General features: G+C 39.1%; 1 protein-coding gene across 5 annotated transcripts in view; it reads right to left on the reverse strand.

The window, feature by feature from the left end:
- Nucleotides 1–4,554: 4,554 nt before the first annotated feature.
- LOC117423489 (protein kinase C alpha type) overlaps nucleotides 4,555–12,027 on the reverse strand; it is a 96,170-nt gene continuing 88,697 nt past the window's right edge. For all 5 annotated transcript variants that reach the window (XM_058989708.1, XM_058989706.1, XM_058989705.1 and 2 more), the window contains 2 exons: nucleotides 10,466–10,606; nucleotides 4,555–8,041 (listed from right to left, as the gene is read on the reverse strand). In XM_058989708.1, the coding sequence (XP_058845691.1) occupies nucleotides 7,877–8,041; nucleotides 10,466–10,606 (306 nt within the window). In that variant the 3' untranslated portion in view covers nucleotides 4,555–7,876. The remainder of the gene's footprint in view (nucleotides 8,042–10,465; nucleotides 10,607–12,027) is intronic.

A 12,027-nucleotide genomic window follows, 5' to 3' on the forward strand; every position in this document is an offset into this window, starting at 1 on the left:
CCCAACTGAAGTGAAGGGAATATCAGGATGTTTAGTATTTTTAGTTTAGACATAACAGTAAGTAGGACATCAGCTAGCTTTTTATCACATCTTGTTTTGTAAACCTAGCTTAAAACGGATGGAAATATCGTCACCAGTCTGATAGAAACGGCACTTGTACACAGACGAAAGCGATTGAAGTACTTTTAAATCGACAAATTGTTTCAGCACTTGGACAGCTCCTGTGATGTCATTACTTGTTCCGGGCACCGCCTCTTCTGTTTGACTGGTACCAACTGCAGAAAGAAATGCTGTAACCAGTTTGATTGTGTGTGTGAGTTTGTTCAAGAAAACGCTAGCGGTTCAACAGTCCTATTGCGGCATTTCTGTTACTTTGCTTTCACCGCTGGATCTGCTGATTGGTGTGCGTCTTACAGAAACACGTTCAGATTGTAAAACTGATTTACATTCACAGGACGGAATTAATTGTTATTCACGGAAACGGTCAGGTGTGAGAATGCAAGCTGTGAAATTCCACAGAAGCGAATTTCTTGAACAAAATATACTCTTTGACTTGTGTTAACTGTTTGTGTTGGGTAAACATGTCTACTTTTATCGAATGAGAGCTAAGAGCCGGTAGGAAACACAATAACAACCGTGGCCACAATGCACGGTACCACGTTTATAAAATCATTTAAAATCTGTAATTGCATGGCTCATTAAACTAATTAACTAACCATACCTGTGTGTGTGTGTATATATATATATATATATATATATATATATATATATATATATATATATATATATATATATATAAATATATATATATATATATAAATATGATTGGTTAAAACCTCATCACATGACCAAAAATAGATCCAACTATTGCCCCCGTGATGCTGTTTACGGTCAATAGTTTTTTTTTTTTTTTTTACAAGCTACCTCAAATTAGATCATCACGCTGACGTGCTTCCACTCTTCACACAACAATTCAAAATGGTGCACAACAGAAAATGAATTACAAAATATAGGCTACTACAAAACAAAGATGCTGCAATCAAAATAATAGTCGTAAAAACGTAGCTGTCGTTGTTTTCTGACTTATTAAAATTCAAACGAATTCAACTTGGCTATGTAAATAAATACGACCTTCACAAACTCAAGGGAAATTCAGAAAGTCAGACGGACAGCTCTATGTCAAAAATAACTTGGACTTCAAAAACATGACTTTTTTTACTTAGTTACCTCTAGGGAACAATGATCTCAGACTACGGCTTCGGGTATTATAGTCTCCTGTTGGTAACTACAGTTCTTCCCTCGGGTAAGTGTGAATAAAATGAAGTTCGATATTGCTAAAGCTGTTCAGGTCTATCAATGATCTCGTTAACAACAGTAAAGAAGATCATAGTTTTTATACACAGCAAATCCTCTTTATACAACGTTTCGTGAGTTAAAGCTTTGTTTAAAGAGCCCATTATATAAATGTCAAACCTTTTAAAGGTAACATGAAGGGGATCAGAAGGAGGAATCACAATGCAAACCCACCACACTATAACAGCAATGAACAGGGCTGAGTGAAAGCAGGGTAGCAGTCACTCTTACCAACGTCATTGAAAGCATCATTAAGGGGTTTCAGAGCGTCTGCTGTGGCTAAACAAAATTACCCTGACGGCTGCATTTGAGAAGTGCTGTACTGGATACCTGCAGGACTGCAGAGCCGTTCCATGAAAATGTAATGATGGTGAAACTGCAGTCCTTGGTATCAGACTAGTCCCAAGCTCAGGACCTTCTGATGATTACACCTGGGTGTGTGATGATCAACCATTGCAACATCGCTCTTGGGCTTGCCACTGCTCTGATATTGATGACTTGGCATCACTGTAGCCTGAAACTCAGACAGACTGAGTGGGATGGGATGCATGCTTTCTGAATCCGCACCTGATCTAAGCAGCCTGATTACTGGAAGGTGTGGTTACAGACTGCTAATAAAGTGGGTGGATATTTTAAGATCTCCGTCTGGCTATCTTTATCAGCGCAGCTCTAATAATAGATGCAAATCTTCAGAAGGGTTTTGGAGTTCTAAAATGAGTCCTGTAAATTGCCTGTGAAGTCACCAGGGGTATTCACAGCATATTTGAATCATGACTAAAATGAGTCCTGTCATGTGCCTGTGAAGTCACCAGGGGTCTTCCCAGCGTATTTGAATCATGAGTTATTCATGGACTTGCCCTATTATACATGGGTCTGTTTAATCATTGATATTTTAGATTAATTAAAGAGAGGCTCAGTGGAGGCACCTTGACTCTGATGCCCTTGCGTCACCCCTTTTCAGAAAGCCTCCTCAGCAGGGCTGAACCCGGGGTCTCCCTTCATCCTTTGATCTGGAGAAAGACCAGTGCTTATCTGCTGGAGTGGTGCTCTCCGTGCCATTCCTTCAGGGCTATCCATGGAAACAGGGAGCTATTTATACTGAGCCTCCCACACATCCCAATCAGAGAAAGAACCGCACCAGCTCCGTGCTTGAAAGACTAAATGAAAGGAAATGTCATTGGAACCCTGCCTGACTCTCTCCCTTAGTCCCTCTCCCCCTCACTCGCTGTCTCAAAAGTGCATCCTGTCATGCTAAACAATGGGGCTTATTCAACATATTTGAAGCGATTTCCGATATTCGGTGCATGTACACTGCTGTGGAAAAGTCTTAGACATGTTGCATTTTTCTACTTTTTTTTTTTTTTTTTAAATTTAGTAGCTGCCAGTTTTGTTTTTTTTTTGTATAATTTCTTCTCCCAATTTGGAATAGCCAATTCTTTTTAGGCTCAGCTGATCTAAGCTGAGCCTAAACAAATTGGAAACTGTGTGACAGAGACACATTTGATATGCTAGACTGCCAACAACTCTTTATTTCTTTATTATTATTTTTTTTAATTTAGTCGTCGCTAATGTTTTTTTACCCCGGTTTTCTCCCCAATTTGGAATGCCCAATTATTATGTCTATCCCGGTTCACCGCTGCAACCCCCAACCTAAGTCTTCCCTACCCGGGCGGCGCTCGGTCAATTGTGCACCACCCCCGATCTCCAGGCTATAGAATGCATCCTGCACTCCACGCGGATTTAGTCTCTTCTAAATCTAGGGCTGCTTTCCGTACACAGCTGCTACCTTTTTATTTCATAAGAACCAGGTAAGTGATTAAGATACATTCTTTCAACAGCAAAAGAGGCAAAGCAAGGCAGTATCTTTGGCGGTAAGGGATGACTATTCGATTACAGTCTTGAAAATTAAAGTCCTTTAAAATCAGGTTTCTACAGTGAGGCGGTCCTGTTGGAGATGTTGAGTGCTATGGGAGTTGACGTCTCCTTCTTGCATCACTTACTGGTTACGTCACCAGGGGCTCTGAGACCAGTAAAGTTCAGAGACATGCCCTGAACTCTCAGACATTTAGCTTTGCAGGATTAGAATCGGGCCAGTGACATTTCAAACCGGTCCAGCTGCACACCTGCAGGTCACAGCACTGGAAGGGTCCTCTTCAGCATCTCTTGGATGAAAAGTAAACACCTGCAGCTCTTTTCTGTTTTGCAAGCCTGTAATTGCATGCTGACCGTTTTCAAGCAAAACAAAAATAATTGCACAGTTTCCCCTTCAGAAGAAGCTAAAAAAAAAGGTGCATGAAAGAGAAAGAAACAATCTTTTTTTTTTTTTGGTCGGCCCATTTTAGCACTTTGATGTTTGGTGAATATTACACCGTAGCCTATACACTGTAATTGTAGGCGTTACATGACACTTCTCTCTCTCTCTCTCTCTCTCTCTATATATAAACAAAGCAAGTAAGTGGTTTGTGATGCAGCTGCTGTGGCTAATAGGACATGTAGAGAAAAACAGATTTTAAAAGCGTAATTACCTGTACTAACCCTTTTTAAAAAGCTTTAAACATCACTTCGGGTGGAGAGGGAATGTGGAGGCTGGTGCAGTCTGTTGAAAAGGTAACAGCTGTTCTGCCTGAATGTAATACGAATCAGGACCTGGCACACACCCTGTAGAGAAGGAAAGTAATTACAAGATGAGAAACCGCTAAACCAGTAAAGCGCGCTTGACCTCTGAATAGCCCATTTATAATTGCAGTTTCTGAAGCAAAATCCGGTTTCATTCTAGTACCTGTACTGTTCTGTTTTTAATCTATTAAACAAACCAAGTGAGGTCATGCTTAGAGCAAACTGAAGGGCTGACTCCTACACAGTCCCAACACCCCCAAGGCTCACTGACTCCTACACAGTCCCAACACCCCCAAGGCTCATTGACTCCTACAGCCCCAACACCCCCAAGGCTCACTGATGAGTTTTAGTAAATGTGTGATGTGTTAATTTGTTATCTGCCAATAATGTTGTTGTTTAGTTTTTATTATTTCAATGGGATTTTTTTACTTGGCGTCTAGTGCCTCTTGGTGGTAGATTATTGTAACCTACACTGTTATTTTTAAGGTTGTTTTGATGTTGGTTCTAGAGGTGACCTGCCAACCTTTGGGGTTCTCAGAGGATTACATTTGCCAGGAAGGAAAATAAAGATCAAAACAAATGGACTACAGATTCATACTTTTTATTTGTACACATTATCTTTCAAACTACAATTAACAGAGGACCAAAGCATAACATATGTCGAGAAAGTACTAGTTTAGAATTCAGAAATAATTAATAATGACAATAACAATTATTATAATAAGAAGAATATGTACTATAAAGAGGATCGTTAAGAAAGAGTTTGTTAAAAGAACGAGCACTTTATCAAGAGCAGCCAGTAAAATACAATGAAATAACAAAAGAAAATAACTTTCTCCTGGTTCCAAATGAATATCTCAGGATCGTCACATTCCCAAATGGCGCTTGGCTTCTCTATTAAAAGTTAATTGATTCACAAAGTGCAGCAAGTATAAACTGTGTAGTACCTCTGACTGTATAAAACTGCCTTCAGTGCATTGAAAGAGTTTTCTTTAAAACAGGTGTCAAGCATTGTGTACTTTGTCACACTGTTACAATAACGTTGATAAGAATGTACTTATTGTTTCTTAGAAAATGATTAACTGTTACATTTTGAATATCCCTGAAAACAAATTTTTATACAGTATCATAAACCATGTCTAAATAGCTTTGTGTTTTTTAAACAGTTATATTAAAAACCACGTAATTTGAAGGGGGTGACGTTAGTTTGGCCAGCATATTTTACATGGGATTATCCAGCATTGCTAAATTAGATGAAATAACAAGTGATTCAGAGAAAAAAAATATATAATAATAATAGATATATATTTTAATAATAATAATAATAATAATATTTTAATAATAATAATAATAATAATAATATATATATAAGAAGACAAAAAAATGGTACCATTTCATAATTAATAAATATTTCCAGCAAGGCTAAGCAGCAGATTAAGGGATTAAGTGTTAAACTGTTGAAACATGAAGACACTTTTTCAGGAACAGTGGCTTGAAACCTGGTTCCAGGAGACCTAGTTTGAGGCAACTTTGCTGCATCAAACCCCAAGTCTCCCCTGGTGTGCCGTGCAGTGGCCTGAAACCTAGTCTCCTGAAACCAAGTTCCAAGCCACAAAGTGGCTTCGTATTCCCTCAGCTTTAACTGACCCTGTATTATCTGAATATGACTTTATTTAAATCACAAAGTCCAAAGAGTGACGTTGTTTGGCGGAGGAACTTTGTTTTTAAGAGCATATTGGCAACATTCTGTAATAACAACTGGGCTGTTCCTAACTAGGCATGCCTCTAGCCAAAGTCCAATTGCCTCTAATAACTACTGTTTAAAACTAAATTGCGTCGCTGTCATTATTCCTATTGACTAAGTAGTAACTGCCTGCTCAAATCTTTCTATTTTTAGTCTGGCATTGTCATAACCAAAGGGAGAAAAATAAAACCTGTAATCAAGACCCACGAGCATCATCTAGGGTATGAATGAAAAAATGTGATTTTGTTTTCTATTTCTCAACAATGACGTTTGATACTTGACTGACATGCTGTAAGAACTGCGACCCTGTTTACTGTACGAACCGTGCATGCAACACCAGCTACCGCATGTGCCTGGCTTTTACATGCATTTCTGGAAGGCAAAACTGTTTAAGTCACTGATAATACCAAGAAACAGATGCATTCAATCCAAGATATGCAAAGAAAACAGAGTTTAAAAAAACAAACAAACATTGAGTCAAGCCTAAGGTACTATCTCAAAGAATAAACATTCACTCCTCGACATCTAGTTTATATAGCACAAATATAGCACATGTGTAATTAACTAATATAATACTCTGTTTTACATGGATAGGATTATACAGTTAGTACAGCTCTGTTTGGAGGTTGAACAGAAACATGCAAAGTTAACTGCATGATGCATACACATTCATTTCCATTTCCCTTATGTACAGTAGGTTTAGCATCTTTTCAGTTCTGATTTTAAATTTTTATAAAATGTACTTTATAATTTTATAATCGTAAGTGCTCTTCATTTTTTTCAGTTTCTTCAAATTGAGATGCAATATTTTATATTTTCTAGCAGTCTTTGACCTGCTGTAGAGCCCCACAGTCATCCATTCAGTTGTGCCTGATTACTACAGTGCAGTACAGTACAGTGTAGTGCAGTACAGTGCAGTGCAGTACAGTGCAGTTGCCTGCTTTCTTACCACTTTGTTTACATTCCTTAAAGCTACATGTAGGTTCACTTTTAGCTTCATAAGATTTCTCTGCACTCCTTTTATTGAACCCTGCTATAAGACAAATAGGCACGCTACTACTACTTAAATAGGGATTCCCTATTTAAAAAAAAAGTATGTTCAATATGCAGATGGAATTTCTTCAGTGTCTTTTATAGATTCATAGAATACTATTTTTGAAACCATAAGGGGCACGGAAGTGGAAGATTCCTGTGTATTCTGTTGTGAGAGACAATACTGCAACGTTTTTACAGTTCTTGAAAGCGCAAATGCATCACCAAATTAGCTTTCAAAGTCCTCACTGCAGTCAAGTGGTGTTGATCTCTTAACCTCTGACTTGCATTATAGGATCAAATTTCTTGTACCAGAATCCCACTATCCTAGTATGATAGCATTTTGGCACACACACACACACATATATATATATATATCATAATTCATAGTAGGAATTCTTATATGGTTGTATCGTTTCTAAAAATAAAAAAAGTTACCCTCTTCTATGACTTAGAAAAATAACAGATATGTAAATATGACAGAAATGTAAATGATTAAGGATAGAGACTGGTTTGTAAAACGAGTATGCACTATTGTAACCTGTTCCAGACACTCCATCCAGGCCATCCTTTCATTACCATCGGTACAAAACAAACTCCTTCCTACACTCCCTTGTTGCTCAGCTCTGTTTGAAATTAACTGGTCTTGTTGTGGTTTTAACTGTCGAGTCTCAGCACTTCCACTTGCATTCATAATGGGAAGAGCCAAGAAAGTAACGGGTCCCTCTGGGCGTAACTGGAACCACAGGTTTAGCATTATAAGCATGCAGTGAAATACAGCAAGATGAACAATACGTTAAAAGATATTTTAAGAACTTCTCGCATTGGAAAAATCCAGTGGTCTGAACCAAGCACGTTATTAATAGCTTGTATCGATTTTATTTAAATCTAGTTTAATGCCCATTCAGATTCCAAACTTTGGCCACAATGCACACTGGTTATGAACACATTTATTTCCACCATGATATGCATGTTTTTTTTCACTTATTTCCATAGATTCAGTTTGAAAATTTTTTTTTTTTGTTTTGTTTGTCTTTTTGTTACTCGGTCCCGGATTAGAGATTTTGCAAACACGTCTTCTTTGTTTCCTTCCTTCCTGTTTTTTTTTCTGTGCACGGTTGCTTCTCAGCTTCATACCACGCTCAGCAATGAGGGGGGGACGTACTGGGGGTTGACGTAGGAGAACCCCTCAAACTCTTCTTGGTCGATGTTGGCGATTACCAGCTGATCCGGCGGTGTTAACATTGGCTGAGTGCGCGTGAAGAACTTGTCAAAGTTCTCTGCACCTTTACCACTCTGTGGAAAGAGAGAGAAGGAAAAATAGTTGCATACATGTACTTATGTATCCCTACTAATTAAACACTGGATAGCTCTTAATTTAGAAATATTTAAAGAAACTTTAAATAGTTATTGGTATTTCTAAACCAAATAAACACAATGATTAGAGTTCCCAACAAAAGCTGCGATCCCACGGCTAGCACCAATTATCTGTAACCAAGGCGAGTGTAAGAGAAAACCACTCCACAAAAAGCAGCACTCTTCATTTCTCACACTGACACCAACATGTAAGATGTTTTGTAATTTACTGCACTGCTACCCTGTTAGATTTTTCTAATTTTAATCATTTTTAAATCAATCCTCTGGCAGCTTCCTTTTAAAACGTATATCCATGAAAAATCATTAGCAAATGAAGGGAGAGTCAGTAACCACCTATACCCAGGACGGCAGGGGTTCAGGCTTAATCACTGGTAATGCTTCACAGGAGAGGCATTTCATTTACTCTGCTGACTGTACTGGGGAATTTACTCCATCGCTATCCTATAAATCAACCACATCTCTCCAGGGGAATGCTCCACTTTCACGCTGAAGGATTCCATGCTCTGGAAACAGAAGATTAACAAAAGGAAACAGGAGAACAAAGTCAAAGTATATAAAGCACTACAGCACCAGGTGCAGAGCAGAGCTGTCCCTTTAGCATGCTGTCAGTTCATATAAACGCTGACTGGAGAGCTCTAAAAATAAACTCATCCTTTCTTAAGGGAAGCCTTTTTTCATTTCCGAGAGAGCCATTCAAAAAGGAATTATTTTATTTTATATACAAAAAAACACAGTTCATAAACTTTCACACCGCGTTCACCCCTCCTCTAAATCAATCAAAGGTATACAGTATATACCGTAGGAAACAGGCTTCAATACATATATTTTACAATACAACTGAGCAGGATTGTTTGTGGGGCATTGCAGCTTTAAGGGGCTGTAACATTATGTGTGTGTGCGCTTCTTTTTTGTTGCTGTACAAATGCCCTAGTTTGGGAGGATGCCAGTATCCGATTAGCAGCTGGCTCCTGGCAAGAGCAGGATGCCCATTACCTCTGCGCTGTGTCTGTAAGGCACGTTGTCCTGAGATGCAGCACTTACTGGATGAATTCATTGAATGGACTCGAGACACGCTTCTTTTCAAGTGCGCTTCAATATAAAAGAACTTGATTTGTTATCTTTTCCTCAACCATGGCAGGAAAGGTCATTTTGAAAAAAAATATATAATCCTTCTTCAGTAGTATACTGCATTGCAACACCGTGTGCAAATTAGTAGATTGTACTTTGTGGTTTTTTTTGGTCTGTTGATTTAAATAATCCTGTGCTTCCTTTGAGGAATTGTGTTCCTATCCTGAAAGAAGAAATGGTTTCCCAGATGCATTTTATTGCTGTTCTCTCCTTTGAGTTATCAGGAGGGTCACACTAGACACACATGACCAGTGAAGACCACATGATTCTCCAAGTCCATTTGGAGCACGCTGATCATCCTTACCCTGGTTGACACCAGAGAGATTTCTGATGCAGAACATCAAGCAAATAGAATGCACCAGCCAACATAATTGCTACTATTAAGAATTTGTAGCTTGTCAGAAATCTGTACAGAACACATAGGTACTGGTGTGTGGATAATTTGCTGCTCAATGATGGGCAAATTATAAGTAGGCTTAGAGTCATTTTCAAATATTGCTTCACGCCAGACTGTCAGCCTGTATATTACCATCACGCACCAAGCAAACCCAGTACATCATTTACTTCTGCACGAAAACTATATCGCTTACCCCAGAGAATTATCTAACGGCTACTGAAGAGGCTCTAAATAATTCACAATGTGAAAGAGGCAAAGAAGAAAAGAAAAAGATAAATGACAGATGGACTTGCTCCCTCTGTACAGGATCTCCTTGTGGTTTTTTGTAGGGTTCTTAACAAGCCAATGGTGAAGGATCATTTCAAAAGGAGAAACACGTCTGCGGTTTGATTGAAACTGTATCAGCCATTTCCTTTTACCAGCTCTGTTTATTTTCTGAATTATATGAATATATTGCACATAACGATATTGGAGTTGAAATCTCATCTATCTATAGATAGACAGACAGATAGATAGATAGAGAGATAGATTTAATGAAAACAGTAATGGTAAATCACGTCTGTCCTTGAGATTTAGGACAAGGTTATTCCATTCATTCCAACAGAACAAAGTTAATGGCAGGGTTCCCCATTAACACTTGTTATGGATACAGAGACAGTTTACTGCAGGCATGCATGGCATTTGTAATGCTTGTGCAATACATTTCAACAGTATAAACAAGTTTGCCTTTAGATCTGCTGTATATCCAGCTGTAGATGAACCCGAAGCACCCCTGCACCCCACTCCGAACGCCCCCGAGGTGTGTCTTCAGCACTCACCACTTTGGGTTTGAAGGGCGGCTGGATCTCCCGTCCCTCCAGTCTGTCCCAGTCGATCCTCCTGAAGAAGGCGTGTTCCTTGATGTCTCGCTCCCCCTCCGACCCGCAGCCCAGCCGCTTCGCAGGGTGTTTGGTCATCAGCTGGAAATGCAACCAAAAAACAACAAAGACTTGAATCGAAAAGACCTGATGGGTGGAGATCATGTGAAATATGAATTGCCTAGCATTTATTTCTTAATGCATGCTCTGTTTTTTAAAAGCACTAAAATGTGTTAAATTATTTATATATTTATATATATATATATATATATATATATATATATATATATATAAAGGAGGTACAGTTGTAGCAAACATATTCTTTTTAAAAAGCCATACATGAAATGTTTAAATGCATTTTCATCGTTGGGGAGCCAGTCTATATTGCACTGGTGCCCTGCAGTCTATGGAGAGGCCCAAGCCTCTCTTTCCACACCCTCTGTGCAGCAGTGATCAATGGAGAATGCACCCACACAGGGACAGCAAGCTGTGGGACGGGCTGTGGAAGAACTCCTGAGGCTCTGCTCTGCTCCTCGATCAATGTGCTCGGCAGGAAGAGAAAGTCAATACACTGTCATCACGGTTTGGAACTTTTTCCTTTCTCACTCTGTGCTTCTTTTTGGGAGGTTAGGGTTAGGGGTTTCTAGTAGAACTGACTTGGGACCTTAAGTAATTCATTACACACTCAAGGTGGCTTTCTATTGCATGTTATTGTTCAGTAACAATTTAAAAAAAAAACTAAAAAAAACACATTATAAAAAGTACAGAGGAGATACCGTAAGAAACAGTCAGGTACAATTATACATGCTTTTGAAACGAAGAACCAATTTAAATTTCCCTTGCAATTACCGCACAGAACCATACGAATGTAAAAATGCTGTCGAGAGCCCTCCTTCAGAAAAATAACGCTTTCCCTTTCCCACCTGCTAAAGAAATCCTTCACAATCTCGCACTGCCTCTCTCACTCACTGTGCAAGAGTATTGGAACCTGATGGAAATCCAACATAAATCCTCAATTTGCAAAAAAAGGTCCGAAGTCACCGTAGCTGCTTTATATTCATTACAGAGCACAGACAGTATAGATTTGTAGCACTTGGCGTTTTGCTGTTTCTGTTGGGGGAGGGGGTGGGGATTAATATAAATGAACTCCATCTCTCTGACTGGGATCTGGAGCATAGTGTAGCAGCCCCAAAACTCCTCTCTGTACCAGTACTGTCAGGATATTCAGCATGCAATTACACACATCACAAGTTCCACCTATCAAAACAGCTATAAATCTTCTCACTGTTTCATTAGGCCCGCCCCAGCCTCTTCCCCAAGCCATTGTTTTACTTTCTCCAAGTTCCTTCCAATTATAACACTGTCAATGTGCTTCACATCTAACCACACGACTAGACCTGCAAACCAAGCTATTACACTGTCAACGTGCTTCACATCTAATCACACCACTAGACCTGCAAACCAAGACCAACGTACCACAGAATCCATGTACTGCAGTCCTGTACTTCCATGTACTTCCTCCG

The sequence above is a fragment of the Acipenser ruthenus genome, chromosome 17 (assembly GCF_902713425.1).
Source record: "Acipenser ruthenus chromosome 17, fAciRut3.2 maternal haplotype, whole genome shotgun sequence".
Lineage (NCBI taxonomy): Eukaryota > Metazoa > Chordata > Actinopteri > Acipenseriformes > Acipenseridae > Acipenser > Acipenser ruthenus.